Raw genomic sequence first — 18,333 nt, 5'->3', positions numbered from 1 at the left:
CGCCCCCTGGTGGGCTGAGCTGGCCACACACACACACACACACACACACACAAATTAATTAATTAATTAATTTTTAAAAAACAACAAAGTGAAACTTTGTGTTCTGGGTTGAGAGCAACCCAAGTTCAGGGTTCATTGTTTTATTATCTTGCTTGAGACTTAATAATTTAGACATTTATGTAGACTCTACTGGAAAATGGTGATGACATTCTCTTAGTTTTTGCCAAGCACAGTGGTACTATTTGGGTCTGCTCTGTTGTGAATATTAGTAGAACACAGTCTGAGCTAATCCCTGAAGGCTCTTAAGAGAAAACATTCCTGGTGAGGCCTACCAGCAATGAAACTTGGCATTCCAACCCTGTCTCTAACAGCCACATCTCTGTCATTTGTTTACTGTAAAAAGCTTCACTTGAAAAAACTCTGAATCTTTTGAATCATTGTGTGTCAGTTTCAAAAAGGGTCATGTTTTAAATGGTGATGTTTTTGCTTTTACTTCTAGGCAGCCTTTGTCAGAGCAGTGAGTCTTCAGACTTTGAGTCCTTGACTTGATTACATTGAGCCAGAAGTAGGAAAGAGGGAGAAAAAGTTCTGTGTGCATGTCTGTGCTTAGTCTTTCTTTTGGGGGTATGGGTCGGTACTGGGCTTTGAACTGATGACTTTCTCACTGAGCTACAGCCTCGGCACTTTTTATTTATTTTTTATTTTCCTTTTTTCAGTGCTGGAGATTGGCCTTTGTGCATGATAGACAAATACTGTACCACTGAGCTATATCACCAGCCCTTTTTTTTTTTTTTTAATTTTGAGAGGGGGCTCACTAAGTTGCCCAACATAGTGTCAAACTTGTAATTTTCCTGCTTCAGCCTCCCAGGGTGCTAAGATTACGGATATGAGCCATTACACCCTACTTGTGCTTGGGATTTCTGATCTTTTCTTGGGTAGAAACCAGAGTTCAGAAAAGTTTTAAGTGTCAGTCAAGGTCGTCAAGGCACTGTTCATCACCTATACTGCTACTCCTCTCCTGCTAGGCTCTGAGGGGAAGATGTAGAAATGTGGCTCCTTAGATCTTAGGCTTTTCAGAAAGAAGCACATGTGATATAGAATGAGGGAAGGAAGAAAAGAGTGCTGTCTTACATATAATCAGATCTCAGGTTATTTCTTAATAGTAGAATTTGGCTGAAGACATTCACAGAATTAATGTGTTCCCTGAAGCATGTACAGAGAGCATAGATGTGGATATAGGTTCCACTGACATGTGTAAGCAACATCTGCTGAGTTTAGATCCTTTGTCTTTTCACATGACAGGCTTTGCTCATTGAATACTCTGTAATTTTGATAGCAATAAACTGATACAACAGATGTGGACCCTGGAGCCTCAGATGAGAATGGTTAATATAGTACATGATTTTTGTTCCTTTCTTCCAGATACTTTTACTTAACCTGGGGGAGGGGGAGGCTCTTTTCAGCCAATATTATGAAGTAGAAGCCACAAGCTAGAAGTACAAAACACTATGCATTCATGTTACAGTTTTTCTGGTCTCCAAGCCTTATTAGTTTGGGGAGAGAAGGACTTCCTGCTCTTAGGCATCCCCTGTGCATTGCATTTATATTGTAAGGCTTTTAGTATATGCTGGTACTGGTGAATAAATTAGTTGTTCAGAGTATGTTTTATTTTTGTTTTATAGTCTCCTCTAAGCCATGACCTCATCCTTAACCTGACTCAGGACGGGATCAAACTGCTGTTTGACGCTTTCAATCAGAGACTTAAGGTAACTATAAACGATAACTATAGTTTCATGTCTGGCTAAGCCAGTCTTTCTAGAGCTGATTAATCTATGCTATTGTGTGGTGTTTCAGAAATTCATAAGTGGGTGTGAAGCTTTTTTATTCAGAGACCATCACAATGTAGGAAACTGAACCTGTGCCAATTTGCCTAAAAAAAGGGGGGAAGGTAGCCTGAGAGGGGGTAGTTGAAAAGACTGAGAAGTGCTAAAGAGTGGTCCCTAAGTACGGAATAGGAACAAATGGCTTTAGTCAGGCCTATGCACCTTGATTTGTTTTACTTCATTTTTTGTGTCAAACAATATAACTTGAAAGATAAAAAATGGAAACTGCTCTTTTGTAGTGCTGGGTCTTGAAAGTAATACCACTAAGAATTGACTGTAGATGGGGCCAGAGAGATGGCTCAGTAGGATAAGTGCTTGACTGGCAAACGCAGAGATCTGAGTTCAATCCCCGATTCCGCACAAAAAAAAAAAAAAAGAATTGACTGTAGAAATGTAACTTGCTGGTGTATAGGGTGTCTTAATTGAAATACATGGGTACATTGCTAGTACCTGTTTCAGTCCAGGATGTTTTTAGTGTACTGTTTTCAAATGCCTTGGCTTCACATTTTAGTCATATGACAATAAACTCTTGCCTCAGAGTCATGAGGTTGAATGAATGTAAGTTCTAAACAGTGGCATACCATAGCCATAGCCATTTTCCTGATTAGGTTATAAAGTAGCCTTTCCAGAAGACTTTGATACAATGGTGGCTCTGCCAACATGAGGCCTTGACCTCAGTGAAATGACATGCCAGTTTGGTATGGTACACTGCCATAACCCAGGTAATTCTTTGTTGTTGTTTTTGAGATAGGGTCTCACTTTGTAGTTGTAGTACAGGCTGGCCTTGAACTCCATATGTACCCCAGGCTGACCTCAGACTCATGGTGATCCTCCCTTTGAGCCACCCAGCTGCTGGGATTATAGTGTGTACCACCACACCCAGTATAACCAAGGCATTCCAAAGGGGCCCATAGTTATCTTGTGAATCACAGCTGTTCTCCTGCCTTCTTGCCCAGCTCCACTCCTGCCAGCTTTTCATGCTTCCAAGTTTCATATTACCCTTAACCAGCTTCAAACTAGATAGAGTTGCTTGACATGCATTGAGCATGTTCCCCCTGTAAACTAATGAGTCAGTCAAGAAACTTAACTTAGCGATATCAGTGAACAGCTTATAAAAGTATGGAAGAAAGTGCTTATTTAAGTGCCATGAGGGCCCTGTAGAGGGAGGAACAAACAAGTCTTTCCTACAGATGGGATCAAAATAGCTTCCCAGATTTTTCTTCCTTCTAATTTTACTTTATTATTAATATTTTGTTGTTTGAGGCAGGATCTCACTATGTATATAGTTCAGGCTGGTGTTGAACTCACTATGTAGCCAACAGTGGCCTTGAATTCTCAGCAGTCCTCCTGCCTTGGCCTCCTAAGTACTGAGATCACAGCATGCCCACCATGCGTGGCTGTCTTTTCTCTAATTTTAAAATGAGAATAAAAGATTATATTCAGTGCTTCAAGAAATTTATTGATTGCTTGATAATTGGGGTTGGTTGACCTAGCCTCATCCATACTATACAAATGCTTTACCACTAAGCAATATCCCAAGCTGGCCTTGAACTTGCAATTCTGCCTCAGCTTCAAGAGTAGTTGGTCATGGGGCTGGTGAGATGGCTCAGTGGTCTAAAGCACCTACTTAGAACAAGCTTAGCAAAGCATAGGGACCGAGGTTCAATCCCCCAGCACCCTGGTGGGCTGAGCTGGCCACACACAAATAAATAAATAAATAAATAAATAAATAAATAAATAAATTTTTTTAAAAAAAGAGTAGTTGGTCCTAGCATTTAGGAGTCTAAGGCAGGCAAATTGTTGGGAATTTGAGACCAGCCTGGGCTACAAAGTGAGCTCAAGGCCAGCCTGAACTGCGTAGTGAGACCCTATCTCAAAAAGGAAAGAAAAAAAAAAAAAAAAAAAGAGTTGAAATTACAGGCATGAACTATATCTAGCCGGGTTTTTTTTTTTTTTTGTTGGGGTTTTGTTTGTTTGTTTGTTTTGGGGGGATTGTTTTTGTTATTGTTGGAAATGGATCTATGATGTTGCACTTTCTTTTTTTTAAATTATTTATTTATTTTTACATTTATTTATTGTGTGTGTGTGTGTGTGTGTGTGTGTGTGGCCAGCTCAGCCCACCAGGGGACGGGGCGGGCTGGCATGTGGTGCTGGGGGATCAAATTGTGGTCCGCTGTGCTTTGCTAAGCTTGTTCTAAGTAGGTGCTTTAGACCACTGAGCCATCTCTCCAGCCCCTGATGTTGCACTTTCACACCACTGAGCTATACCCCTAATCTCTATAAATTTATTTTTAATCTTTTTTAGTCTTATCTTAATCAGCTTGAAAACATTAGCAACTCTTTAACTTTTTTTTTTTTTAGGTGATTGAAGTATATGACTTGACTAAAGTAAAGTTAAAATATTGGTGAGTTCCCCTTCCACTGGTATAGGTCATGCTTGGTACAGATAGACTTCATCTATTGTCTTCATTAAGTTAGTAAAAGATTCCATTGGCAGCAGCACATGGATTATAATCTAATGCTTTGATTTCCTGAAGCCCAGTCTGCTCAGTTTCCTGGGGAAATTAATCACATGAAAGATAGGCTGTGTTAAACACTTCACATATATGTCATCTAACTTTCAACAAAGCATGACCTCATTCGAGGTGATGTGGCAATCTCCTAAGACATAACTGCTCTCCCTTGCACAGCCTGTCTTTGGCACCTCTTTTAGCATTTTCATCAGTAGCAGAAGTAGAAAAAAACAGATAATTTAGATGCCAAAACCAAGGCTATAGAGAATACAGACTACCACCATTTTAGAGCCAAATTATTTTTAGAATGAAAGCACGAAAGTGCACACTATAATTAAACTGGAATGCTGAGGTTTTAGTTTAGAAAAAAAAAAAAAAAACAACTTATACATTAACATCTTTTGTCTTAAGGAAAACAAATTAACAGTGCTTATAGATTCACTGCCACTGACCTATGTAGTTCACAGATTCTTGAGTCCATACTGTGGGATGGTGCTACACTAGCATCTAGAAGACTCCTTCAGTAAGCTTCCCTTTGTAAGAGCATGATGAAGATCTGCTCTCTGGACTAAGCTCAGGCAGTATTTGCTGATGAAAGAGTAGATGAGCAAATACATAACCGTACTGGCCTCTGCAGGTTCAGTGGTGTTTTGGTCTTGCCTTTATACTAAGGTCTGTCTTCTCTGTCTCCTAACTCAAAGTCCGTCATATCTTGGAAAACCAGAGGAGCTACTCTGTATATCAGCTTTATGAGAATTGACCTTCTCACTTCATTAGTTTTTTCTTACTTAGAAACTTTTTGATTAAGTGTCTTATTTTTATGTAATTGTACTCACTGAATCTTAAAAATAACTTTTCCATCCCCCATGACCTGTGAGCCCATCTTGCAAAGCCTAGTATTAAAGAATTTTTTTAAATTTTTCAGTGGAGTGCACTTCAACTCTCAGGCCATAGCTCCTACCATTGAACAGATTGACCAGTCTTTTGGCGCAACTCATCCTGGAGGTAAACTAAGTTAATTTCATTTCCCTGGTCATCAGTGGCATCCCCTAGCCATACTGTAACAGGTGATACTATCTACCATACTTGAGGATTGTGGGTTTGGTGCTTGGGTGTGTGAAGGAAAACTCCTCCCCATGTTTGTAACCTAGTAAATCAGTTCAGAAATAAGACATAAAGGTATTGTTAGTCATTACTCCCTGCCAGGCTAGTTTATATTAGTGATTTCAGATGCCAATCAGCTGTATCATTTTCTTATCTCCTATTCCCATAGTGTACAACTCTGCCGAGCAGCTATTTCACCTCAACTTCAGAGGACTGTCTTTCTCCTTTCAGTTAGACTCATGGACTGAAGCTCCCAAGTATGAGGTTAGCCCTTCCTGTTCCTTGGTATCTGTTGCCCATATGGCATAGATCAGCAGCAGTCATTGTGTGGGGTAGGGTGTGGGTAGACAGCCTCTGATTTCTCTCAGAGTTCATTGAGGGTCAGAGAGGCATAGAGGGTAGAGTTGACAGGAAAACAAGGCTCAAGCCAGCATTCCCAAAAAGGGACCACTGCCCACTGTAGAGGGTATTCAGGCTTATTTTTTGGAAATAAATCCAGGGGCTGGGGAGATGGCTTAGTAGATTAAGTGCTTCCCTGGCAAGTGCAAGGGCCTGAGTTCAACCTCCGGTTCTGAAAAAAAAAGAAAACAAAAGAAAAGAAAAAGAAATCCAGCCACGTCTTTAAGGTTCTATTGGGGCTGGTGAGATGGCTCAGTCGTCTGAAGCACCTACTTAGAACAAGCTTCGCAAAGCACAGGGACCACAGTTCAATCCCCCAGCACCACATGCCAGCCATCCCCGCCCCCTGGTGGGCTGAGCTGGCCACACACACACACATAAATAAATAAAATTTAAAAAAAAAAAAAGGTTCTATCACTTCAGTTTTCTCGGTGACCAAGGGTTTGGAACTTTTGTACCCTTGATTTTCAGTTACTTCTTGCTTTAAGATGAACTTACATTGTTAGCATGAGTTTATTGACCAAGAACCTGAGTTATATGACCTATAGTATACCAACTAAAACTTGTGTTTGCAGCCCAATTTTGCCCATGGTCTAGCTTCTCTCCAGATACCCCATGGAGCAACTGTAAAACGAATGTACATCTATAGCGGAAACAGCCTACAAGATACCAAGTAAGTGTGGGGCTTCATGCCAGGGCAGTGGGCTACCAGGGAGAGAGAACCAAGACTTTACTCATTCTGTGCCTGCCTCCCAGGGCTCCCATGATGCCACTGAGCTGTTTCATGGGTAATGTATATGCTGAGAGTGTAGATGTTCTTCGTGATGGAACTGGACCCTCAGGTTTACGACTTCGCCTACTTGCTGCAGGTCAGTTACTGGCTTTGAGATGGGTAGATTTCCCATTGTAGGCATTCATAGGGGCATTCTAAAAACACAAACTTTGAGATGTATCTTGGCCTATTTAAGCTGCAGTAACAAAATACCATAAACTGAGGGGCCTATAATAACTTTATTTCTTGTAGCTCTGGAGCCTGGGAATTCCAAGAAAAAGAGACTGGTAGATTTAGCATCTGGTAAAAGCCCACTTTCTGGTTCATAGATGTTCTACTGTGTCTGGGATCTTTTTACAAGGGCATTAATCTCAATCAAGTCTCTATTCTCATAACTTAATAATCTCCTGAAGGTCCTGCCTCATAATACCATCATCTCAAGGAATTCAGATTTTAGCATATGAATTTTAAGGGAACATATACATTTAGTTTATTGATAGACACTTGAGAGAAGATCCTTACAGTTAAAATTAGTTTTTGGCAACACAGTCTCTATATGGAGTTCAGGCTGACCTTGAACTCACTATGTAACCCAGGCTGGTCTCATATTCAAGGCAGTCCTCCTGCCTCAGCCTCTCAAGTGCTGAGATTATAGGCTTGCAATACCTGCCTGGGTTTTGTTTAATTTTATCAAGGGATAAAATGTTGTTGTTGTTGTTGTTGTTGTTGTTGTTCAGGCAGTCCTTAAACTCACTGTATAATCAGTCCAAGCTAGCCTTATACTAACAATAGTCCTCTTGTCCTCAGTCGGCCAAGTGCTGGGATTATAGACATACACCAAGTCCAGCAAGAAATAGTCATATCCTTGGCAAATTTGGGGTTGGGGGGTTGCACTCAGGGCCTTCACACTGAGCCACATTCCCAGTGCTTTCGTTAGTGTATTGAGACAGGGTCTTTAGTTCTTAAGTTTCATGCACTGTCATACCTGATTTTAGCAAATCTTAATAAACAGCAATGGTGGGCTGGAGAGATGGCTCAGTGGTCTAAAGCACCTACTTGAAACAAGCTTGACAAAGCACAGGGACCGCGGTTCGATCCCCCAGCACCACATGCCAGCCAGCCGCGCCCCCTGGTGGGCTGAGCTGGCCACACACACACACACACACACACACACACACACACTAAATAAATGTTAAAAAAATAAAATAAACAGCAATGGTACTACTCTTTCAGCGTGCATAAAAGCCTGCAATGTACTTATATAACTTCGTAGCAATTGGTGGTATATCCTTTGGGCTGCAGTGTTGTCTGCCCTTCCCTCTTCTACTCTTAATGCCAAGTTTTTGGAGTAGACAGGCAAGAGGGACTTAGTGAATTGTGTTTCTGCTGACCACAAACAAGAGCTTTCACCTTCAGTAGCTTTTCCTTCCAGGACTGATACTTCATTTGTGTCCTTATGACTGACTAGTGTCAGCTGCTTTGAGGCTTAGACTGTGCCTAATTAGGACTTTGATCTCCTTTGTGGAGTTTGTTCCCATAAAGACAGCCTAAAAGTCAACAAAGGGGCCATCATCTCATTATCTAACTAGTACTTTTTCATAAATTTAGACAGTGGTATCAGTCACTGAAACAATGGTTCTTAAATATTAAGAATTCTGTATGTAAACTCTGCACTTACTTCCCTCAACAGTTTATAGCTTCCAGGTTAAAAATGTTTTAAAATGTGGTTTTCAAAACAAGATAGAAGAACTACTTAAAGGAATGTTGAGAATTGAGGATACAGTAAGTGGTAGAATACTTGCCAGAGGCCTAGGGTTCCATTCTCAGCACCAAAGAAATAAAAGAAGTATTTCACTTGTGCTATTTACAGAGAATCAGCATGTGGTAGCAAGGTCAGAAGAATCACTGCTTTAAATGGGGTGGTTGGGAATCCGACATTAATCATCAGAGGTGACAGCGAGAGAAGCCTGTTAAATGTAAGGGTATCAGCTAATTCTGGCTACCTCCCTGAAAAAAGCTCTCCTATAGTCACACTTCACCTGCATAGTGTTTTGGTAAGGGGAAAAATTTTTGGTTAAGTCAGGGTTCACAGAATTATTGCCCAATCCATTTGTCGTTGGTAATTTTTTTGGCATGCACAGAGTTGAAACAGGGTCTCCATGGTTTAGGCTGATCTTAAATTTACTGTGTAGTCCAGCCTAACCTTGAACTCATAACAATATTCCTGGCTTCATGTGAGATTGTAGGCATCTTCTACCTTACCCAGCTCCATGATACTTTTCACACAGAAAGTCAGCTCAACACTCTTAAGCCCAGCAATAATTTATGGGAAGACATACTTCACAAACTAGGTAGTCTTCTGAAGCAGTGTAGTTTAATCTGGATAGGCTGCAAGCAAAGTAAAACCAGAGAAAATTCAACTGTCAGTGTCCCCTTCAATTCCATCCAGACATTCACAGTTATTTGGTACCCAGAGAAATGAAGACTTCAGACCCTGATTGGCAAGGCTGTTTATGCCTTTTTTTAAAAAAAAAAAAAAAAATGTATTTAGTACAGGATCTACAGGGTCTCACTACACAAATCAGACTCATAGGGATCTTTCTGTTTTCAGCTTCCCAAGCACTGGGATTACAGGCGTGTGCCACCATGCCCAGTCTCAGTCGCTGGCTCAGCACACCCCTGGGTTAGGGCTGGCACACAAGGCCCGCCTTTTGTAGCTTACTCTGCCTTGCCTAAGTTGCAGAATTTATTGATAAAAGTTAATGATGATTGTGCTTTTCCAGAACCTAGTTAACTTAAACACAGCCTTTATTTGACACTCAGTGTATATGTGCTAAGAATAGAGTTGAGTTATTTGGAGAATTCTGTACCTAGTTATTTCAGATTTGATTCTCTGAAGTCATCTATATACATAACAAATTGTTTACACATGAAAAAACCTTGTGTAGAGTAGGGTGATGTTAATGGTTGTCCTGGTACTAGAAATTGCTACAGCTGATTTTTGGCTTCCTTTTTTTTCATTTTGGGCAGAGCATCATTTTTCTTTATACTACAGGAGATTAAACCCAGCCCTTTTGCACTGATATACATTTCCAGGCCTTTTTATATTTTTGAGACATGATCTTGCTGAATTGCCCAGGCTGGGCTTAAACTTGTAGTCTTCCTGATTCAGACTCACAGAGTGCTGGGATTACAGACAGGTGTATGCCACACCCAGCTTCAGCTTCACTGTGTCTTTTTCTTTTCTTTTTTTTTTTGTAAAGGGTCTTGCTACACATATCAGACTCATAGTGATCCTCCTGTCTTAGCCTCCCAGCGCTGGGATCATAGGCATGTGCCACATGCTTGACTTTAGGGCTAGGAATGGCTTGCAGTGCAGGGATCAAACTAGGGTCCTTGTGCTTGCTAGGCAGGCACTTAGACTGCCAGAGCTATCTCCCAAACCCAACTGTGTCTTTTCTATAGAAATGACCTTGTAGGCTATTTTTGATTGGGTATACTCCTCTAAGAAGTATATTTTGCTCACGATGCATGCCTGTAATCCCAGCACTCAGGAGGCTGAGACAAGAGGATTGCCACAAGTTCAAGGCCAGGCTGGGCTGCATAGTAACTTCAGAGTACCCTAAATTGCACAGTGAGACCTGTCTCAAAAAAAAGGAAGTACTTCTTAATACACATCTTTGTGTCATCATATACATCCATGATACCTGCTGCTGTCACTGCCACCACCACCACTACAGCTGCTGTGACTTCTAATCTTAGCATAGCAGTGTGATGATAAGATTGTCATCTTTACCACCACACAATTAGCTTGAGTGGTAGACCTTTTGGCAGGTGCTACAGTTTTACTCACCAGTATTTTCTCAGCCTCTTAATACTGTGTCCTAGGCTGTGGTAGGTAGTAAAGAAATACTTGGTAAAGGATAAATTTGATTCATTTGTAGGAAAACAGATGCATCTCAAGACCATAATCTTAAGCAAAATAAATTGGACACACAAGTTTAAATGTCCCCTTGTTTCTCTTGTGTGAGAAACCCAAAGGGTAAACAGAAAAACATAATGGAAGATAGATTTTGGTTAGGCAGATGCAAGGGGTGGGATTCGATCCCTGGCCTGCCTTGCTGGCCCTACCCCTGGGGGTGCTGAGAGCAATTGAGGATTGAGACTGGGCATGGCGGCGTGTGCCTGTAATCCCAGCCCTTGGGAGGTTGAACACAGGAGGATCACTACACAAGTCAGATCTGTGTAGTGAGATCCTGTTGACCCTATACAAAAAAGGGGGGGAGGATTTTAGGAAGTGGAAAGAGCTGGTTCAAATGGAAAGGGGAACAAAGAGAGAAGGGGAAGGAAGGATGGGGAAGAAAAGGAAAGAAAATGGAAACAGCATTTGTAAACAGAGAGGGAAGGAAGGGTTGAAGAGAGGGGAATGGGAAAAAAAGAATCAAGATATGTTACATACAGATACAAAACCCCTATGATGGGGGCCGGGGAGATGGCTCAGTAGGTAGGATAAGCGCTTGACTGGCAAACGCAAAGATCTGAGTTCAATCCCCGGCTGGGGAAAAAAAAAAAAAAAACCCTATGATGAATTTTGATCAGTATATATGACATATGTACTAATAAAAAATGTAAAGTTAAAGAATACTGCTTATGGGCTGGTGAGATGGCTCAGTGGTCTAAAGCACCTACTTAGAACAAGCTTAGCAAAGCACAGGGACCACGGTTCAATCCCCCAGCACCACATGCCGGCCAGCCACGCCCCCTGGTGGGCTGAGCTGGCCACACACACACACACACAAAAATAAATAATTTTAAAAAAAAGAATACTGCTTAGTAGAAGAACCAAGAAATATTTGGTAGGGGCCTACCCATTAGCTCAGTTGTTTAAATCCCTGCTTAAGCAAAGCCAGTCAGGCTCAGGATATTGTGGTTCGATCCCCAGATCCTCATGCCTTTCCAGACCTACCCTTAAGACATCCTGAACCAGCCAAAAAAATCCTTCCAAAAAATATTTGTTAAAGGAATGATTGAAGATCCATATGACTTTTAGGGATCCATTGAATAAGTCCCTGGGGACCGGGGAGGTAGCTCAGTAGAATAAGCTCTTGCCAGGGACCTGAGTTCAATCCCTGGTTCTGCAAAAAAAAAAAAAGAATGAATAAGTCCCTGGAAATATTTTCAAGTAGATAGTGATCTCTTTTAGAGTCCTAATTAAGCTCTAGTTACTGGTGTTCCTACCAGAATATAGTCTTGCCTTTGAGTTTTTGTTTTTGTTTTTCTCTTCTATATTTTAGGAAAGGGTCTACAGTGTGTTCAGGGTCTCACTACTAGATTGGACTTAGTGATTCTCCTGTTTACAGCCTCCCAAGTGCTGGGATTATAGGCATGCACCATCATGCCCAGTCTCAATTGCCATCTCAGCGCACAGGCCCAGGGATCGAACCTCTGGCCCCTGTGCCTGCTTACAGGCGCTTTAATCACTGAGCTATTTGGCCAGCCTTCCCAGTCCTCATTTTAACCAGAATAACCTCTCGTTATTTGCAGGTTGCGGACCTGGCCTCTTAGCAGATGCCAAGATGCGGGTATTTGAACGTTCTGTGTATTTTGGTGATTCCTGCCAAGATGTTCTTAGCATGCTTGGCTCTCCACATAAGGTCTTCTATAAATCAGAAGACAAGGTAGGAGAAATGTGTTTATAGAGTGAGTAGCCAGTCCTTTTATTCATCTCTTTCTCCCATCAGCAATAAATATAAGTCAGACATGGTGGATTACCTACAATCCCAGTAATTCAAGAGGCTGATAAGCATGAAAAGCCCTGTCTCAAAAAACAAATCCAAATAGCAGTAAATGTAAACTTTTCCCATAAAATTTGTACTTAAAGTTGATGGTGAACCAAATTGAAAGATTTTTTTTTTACTTACCCCTGTTGGTCAGATGACCCTGCCTCAATGATTGTCCATAGTGCTTACCTTTCTTTATAAATCAGTCTAGTCCATAGTTAGCCACATCTGCCTCATTTTGCTCCTGGACTCAACCAGGAGCTGAGACTTCCCACACTTTTTTTATTTAAGATAGTCTTTCTATGCAGGCCCGGCAGTCCTGGAACTCACAGCAATCTTCCTGCCTCATCCTCCCAAGTCCTGGGATTAAAGGTGTACACTACTATGCCCAGCTCTTTATTTATTTATTTTATGCCCAGCTCTTTAAAAACTATTAAGGGTTGAATCTTAATTTGTTATTTTTTCCAAACAGATGAAAATTCATTCTCCTTCCCCTCATAAACAAGTTCCTTCCAAGTGCAATGACTACTTTTTTAATTACTTCACTCTTGGAGTGGTAAGTTGTGATGCCTTAGAGAAGCGTTTCCTTTCTACCAGGATGAGAGAGCATATTTGTGTAACTGTAACTGTGCTTAGAAATTGTGGAACCTAGCTTCAGATGGCTTTTCTTGACAAACTAGACATTTCCTTCCACCAAAAATGCTAAGAAATACTAGGTTCTCTGGTTTGTCTTTACTTCTTTTCTGAGGGGAACATGCTGTCTTTAGAGGATTGGCCCAGAAACATTGCTACAGCCTTGTACATGGACTTAAGACATGGATGGAGATGGTAGCTGTAATTAGTGCTTAGTAGTCCAGCTGATAGATGGGATGCATATATGAGAAATGGTTGTTATCAACCAGTATACCAGCAAGAAATACCTCAAGTCAGGGCTGGTCTGGACCATGGGTCTTTTAAGTTAGCTTTGAGGCATCCATGGTCTGATGTGCTGAGTCAGGAAAGAACAGATTTCAGAGAGAGGAGACTAGGTTTTCTTATCTGCGAAACCAGGAGTTGTTGGGAAGCTGCTGTGGGGTCATAAACTGGGGATAGGATGGATGGCAGGAGGTACTCACACCTTGACCCCCACCCCAAATTCATGGGCCAATGATAGCAGCAGAAAAGCTGGCAAGAATGGACAGCTTTAATGGGATTTTATTGGCAACTGAAATGGGGATGGAATTAGAGGTAACCCTTGGGTCCCAGGTCTGAGCAGCTAGCAGAAGCGGACATACCTGTTCAGTGGATAGCATCAAGTCCAAGTGCTTAGAAGTCAAGTGGAACTTAGTCCAGGGGTTACCAATTTCCATAAAGAGTGTAATAGAAGCCAGGAGGCTCTGGCACGTCATGACATTCAGAAAGTTAGAAATGTCCCTGCTCTGCTTCAGGAATTCTGCCTACTTGAGCATCTCTGTTTTCTATCTCAGGACATCCTTTTTGATGCAAATACACACAAAGTGAAGAAGTTTGTTCTACATACCAATTATCCTGGGCATTATAATTTTAACATGTGAGTCACCCTAACCCCTAGTCCTATACCTCTGAGAAGTGTGCTGTGAGCTAAAAATCTGAAGGAAAAAGAACTTATGGCTTTGGGTATTCACTAATTTATCTCTATCTGAATTCTTTCTTTTTTTCTTTCTTTCTTGCTTTACCACTGAGTTACAGTCTCTACCTAAATTCTTGCTGTTTCATGGGAAATGAACCTTTACTGATTTCCTGCTATGTTCCTGCAACAATGTCTAATGCGTTAACTTCTCTCTTTGTACCCATTTACAAATAGGATCAGAAACTGATATGTTGTCCAAGGGGATAGGCTCCTTAGACCCTTTTCTGATTGAGTTCAGTGCCTAAATCTGACCTCCCCCAGTGAATGCTATGTCAGAGGCACAGAGCCAGGACTTTGCACAAGTGTGTATGATTTTAATTTTTCTGAGGTACAGGGTTGGAATGCAGAAGTATTCAGGACTTGCAGGAGACCCAGCCTTAACTTTCCTCTGCCTTATTTCTAGTTATCACCGCTGTGAGTTCAAGATCCCACTAACCATAAAGAAAGGTGAGTAGGGAGTGCTGTTAGAGTAAGGAAGGGGTTTTGGAATCATTTTCCACTCAGAGAAGGGGGAAAGATCCAAGCAAAGAAGTTGGTAGTGGTTAGGTTAATGGAGCCTTTGCCTAATTGTTTCTGCCAGTGGGCTCAGCTCTTCTGGAAGTAGCCCCTTTTTCTGGGGAGTGAATTTTCCTTGGCCTAGGGACCTTTACAGCCTTTGTGCATGACCAACAATAGGGATTATTGGCCTCTGGAAGGGGGAGCATTTATTATCTACAGATGGTCATCCAGTTAGTTCCCACCATTGGTGTGAGTTTGTATAGTAGTTTACACCTGACTACCATCTTCTATCCCTCCATCTCTTACCTGCTAGAGCTCTAAACAGCCTATATTCCCTGCACACTCCAGTCCCAGTACAAAGGGTGGCTAAGTCTGAATTCTGCTGGGGTGGGGGGTAGCTACCAGCCTGCTCACTGTGTCCTCTTTTCAGAAAATGAAGATGGTCAGACAGAAACGTGTACAACTTATAGCAAGGTGAGCTCCTGTGTTCCTACCTGATAGCCAAAGAATGAGATGGGTATGAGCCTGCCCCCATTCTGGGGCTTTGTTCTCTGAGCGAATAATTGGGCACAGGTATGTTTAATTCTCAGCCAACCCTTGCAGTCTCCTATTCCTTCTTGCAGTGGGACAATATCCATGAGCTCTTGGGCCATCCTGTGGAGAAGCCTGTTATTCTGCACAGGTAAGTAGACAGTTGTTATTTCTGAGCCCTTATCCTGATCTTCAAAGCCCAGAGGCTTCTGATACTACCAAAACATACTTCTTGGCCTACCCTACACATTAGGACTAGACCGACTGTTCTACATGTTTATTGGTAACAGATAAGTTATCCCTGGTATATCTCCCTTCGCCCTACTTCCCTCTTACCCTTAGTTATTCAGAAAGAGAAGTAGTCTTGACTGGATCACCTGAACTTTTTTTTGGTTTTGTTTTTTTTTTTTAAACCATCAGCATTACTACCTACAGGCTTTATCCTGGCTATCTTGAGGCTAACTCTCACTTGAAAGGGGCCTCCTGACTTCTCACCACTCCCATTCAGATCTACAGTGACTTTCTGTGCCCTATAGGACTATGTAGGTTCTGAGTTGGGTGAGGTCATCCTGACCCAAGGACCATGAATGCTATATGGTAAACTGTTGCACACTAGCAATCATGTGAGACTGCTGGCCAGTAGCCCACATCCCAAAATGGACTGGGTGCTTTCTGGCTTTGCCTTTTGTCTGCCCCTTTTAATTCTGCCTTTGTGGCTTCAGGTCCTCATCCCCAAACAACACTAACCCATTTGGCTCCACATTCTGTTTTGGTCTTCAGCGGATGATCTTTGAGGTAAGTCCCAGAGTCTCTAGAAATAAGCCACTGAGAGGTTGGTGGTTATCACAGGGTCCTGGCAAGTGATTTCAGGAATTGGGGAGGGTCTTAACTTCAAAGTTGAGCAGATTAATCCTTCCTCAGCAATCTTGTTTGCATGCTTAGCCTCCCCACACTTAACAGGAAAATCTGGGGAGCCAGGCATGGTAGCTTATACCTCTTATCTTAGCCTTCAGGAGGCTGAGGCAGCAGGATCACCTTGTGTTCAAGGCCAGCCTGGACTATAGAGTGAGAGCTTATCTCAAGAATAAACAAAAAAATTTGGAGTTATGGGAGCTGAAGCATTCTATCAAGATGTGATCTCATATTTATATCTGAAAATGGATATGACAGGGAAGGAGACCTCAGGATAAATGGGGCAGAACCTGGGCATATTGGGGGCCATTGTGAACCATCTGACTAAAAGTACTGTGAGTGACTCTTGAGAATTGATGGCTTAAGAGAACATTGGCTAGCCCCTATTTTCTATCTGGATGCCTCCCCTTAGAGCAGTTCCAGAAGGACTAGAAAAATAGATGTATATTCCATAAGAACAGGCACACCTTTGGGCAGAGTTCCCCACTAGTATAAAGTAGGAAAGCTTGGGAGCTCAGGAAGCCCAGGCCTTGTGTATAGGTAGGTCATGAGCACAACCTCCAGGCTCATTCAACCCTCTAACAAAAGAGCCGCCTCCATCTCTTCTACCCCTCCCCCTTGACCCATTGTCCTCTTCTTATACCAGATCATGCAGAACAACCACATTGCCTCTGTAACCCTGTATGGCCCCCCCAGGCCTGGTGCCCAGCTGAGAACAGCAGAGCTCCCCTAGGGACATCACCACCTGTGCTCCTCTGCCCATGGAACTGTGGGTGACATCCTGCTCAGTGGGTCTGTGTGCCACCCTGTGGGTTTGCTTGGACATCTTGTCAGTATTGAAGGGCTTTTGGAATGTTCAGAGGTAGGCTCAGTCTGGGCGCTCTGCTGTGGGACAAGGGGCCCAGGTATTCCTCTGTCGGTCCTAAGCCTGCTGCTGCCAGCAGGGAACACAGACTGCAAAGAGAAGCACAAACTTTGAGCCTTGATACCTAGACCCAGGAGATCTGGACTAACACAGAAGAAGGCAGGACATGTCAACCCTTGTCCTACACACATTGGGAAAACTTGGGGCCCTTTCTGTGGCTGATACAGGAATCCAGGATAAGGACAGAGTCCTGCCTTTGGCTGCACATTGCCATGTGACCGTTGAGGCAAACAGGTAGTGTGTTCATAGTACTCGGTTGCAACATTTGCACTACATCTACTTTAGTTACTTGAGCTGGCTATGGTGAAAGTGGCCCACCTGCCCTTCCCTGTTCCTTTTGTGCGTGCTCCCTGCCAGGCCCAAGAGACACCCACCTGGTGAAGCACAGCTTTCTACCATCCAAGTATGTGCCCAGGCCTGGTTTCCACTGCTCTGGAGCCAGCTTTCAAGGTTGCCTTGCTGGTAGGGCTTTATGTTTCCATTCTGTTTGTATCTTTATTTAATGCCAAAGTTTTAGCCAAAGACATCTTTCTTTGTTGTATTTTATCATTTTGTTCTGCACTGTGGGTCAGCTCCCTACCCTAGCCCTAGCCACTGTCCCCTGGCTAGACCTTTCATGGCTCATGGCCTCTGGGGGTTCAAGGAATGCAGGGCTGCTTGATCTCTTCATAGGTTTTGCTAATGGAAAGTAGCATAAATGTGCTTTAAAATATTAATCCTTTTGAAAAGAATTGAGAAGAGAAATGTATACTTTTATCCCATTTTTAATATTTTGGTCTAGCAAACTTGTGATACATAGATGACAATTTTGTGAGTTTTTCAAATGTGTGTACAGATTTTTGTAAATATGATTCTTTTGTAATTAACTCATGTACAGCCTCATTCTGTATAGTTCATGATGAATGTGCAGGGAACCTGCCCCACGTGCTTGCCTGTATGGTTCTCATGCCTACAGCCAGGCTTGTATGGCACGCCCATGACTTTGTGACTGAGTGTCTTCCCATTCTGACCAGTCTGGCCAGAGACCCTGCATATCTCATTGTCAGGGGTAGCCAGAACTGTTCCCATCCTCTTGGAATGGGGAGCCTTCCTCATCTCTTGCCCACATTCTCTTTCCAATAAAGCACCTATGCCCTCAGCAGCAGCCTGCCATGTGCTGTTGCTGGGATGTTTGTACTAAAATAAGTGTGGAGGTGGTGTTTTTTTTAAGGGGATAGTTGAAAACTGTGGAAAAAAATTATAATGGAGGAGTCTTATAAGGGCACTCTAGGAGGCTTAGAAGGACACTGACAAAAAGGTGTGGGTGTAGGGGACTAAAGAAGTAGGACCATGACGAAGTTGTTCCTGTGACTATCCCTGGTCTTCCTG

The 18,333-nt window shown here is 42.4% G+C and overlaps 1 protein-coding gene across 2 annotated transcripts in view; it reads left to right on the top strand.

Moving 5' to 3' along the window:
* CUNH16orf70 (chromosome unknown C16orf70 homolog) overlaps window positions 1–18,145 on the top strand; it is a 27,437-nt gene extending 9,292 nt beyond the window's left edge. For both annotated transcript variants that reach the window (XM_004625890.2, XM_023709371.1), the window contains exons 4-17: window positions 1,683–1,766; window positions 4,245–4,288; window positions 5,322–5,401; window positions 5,670–5,764; window positions 6,475–6,572; window positions 6,656–6,768; window positions 12,216–12,349; window positions 12,924–13,007; window positions 13,918–14,000; window positions 14,503–14,546; window positions 15,028–15,071; window positions 15,221–15,279; window positions 15,851–15,923; window positions 16,687–18,145. In XM_004625890.2, the coding sequence (XP_004625947.1) occupies window positions 1,683–1,766; window positions 4,245–4,288; window positions 5,322–5,401; window positions 5,670–5,764; window positions 6,475–6,572; window positions 6,656–6,768; window positions 12,216–12,349; window positions 12,924–13,007; window positions 13,918–14,000; window positions 14,503–14,546; window positions 15,028–15,071; window positions 15,221–15,279; window positions 15,851–15,923; window positions 16,687–16,773 (1,122 nt within the window). In that variant the 3' untranslated portion in view covers window positions 16,774–18,145. The remainder of the gene's footprint in view (window positions 1–1,682; window positions 1,767–4,244; window positions 4,289–5,321; window positions 5,402–5,669; window positions 5,765–6,474; window positions 6,573–6,655; window positions 6,769–12,215; window positions 12,350–12,923; window positions 13,008–13,917; window positions 14,001–14,502; window positions 14,547–15,027; window positions 15,072–15,220; window positions 15,280–15,850; window positions 15,924–16,686) is intronic.
* The last annotated feature ends 188 nt before the right edge of the window (window positions 18,146–18,333 follow it).

Source organism: Octodon degus, unplaced genomic scaffold (genome assembly GCF_000260255.1).
Source record: "Octodon degus isolate 3935 unplaced genomic scaffold, OctDeg1.0 scaffold00011, whole genome shotgun sequence".
NCBI classification, from domain to species: Eukaryota; Metazoa; Chordata; class Mammalia; order Rodentia; family Octodontidae; genus Octodon; species Octodon degus.
The sequence above is the reverse complement of the archived record's forward strand: the minus strand, read 5'-3'. Positions and strand labels throughout refer to the sequence as shown.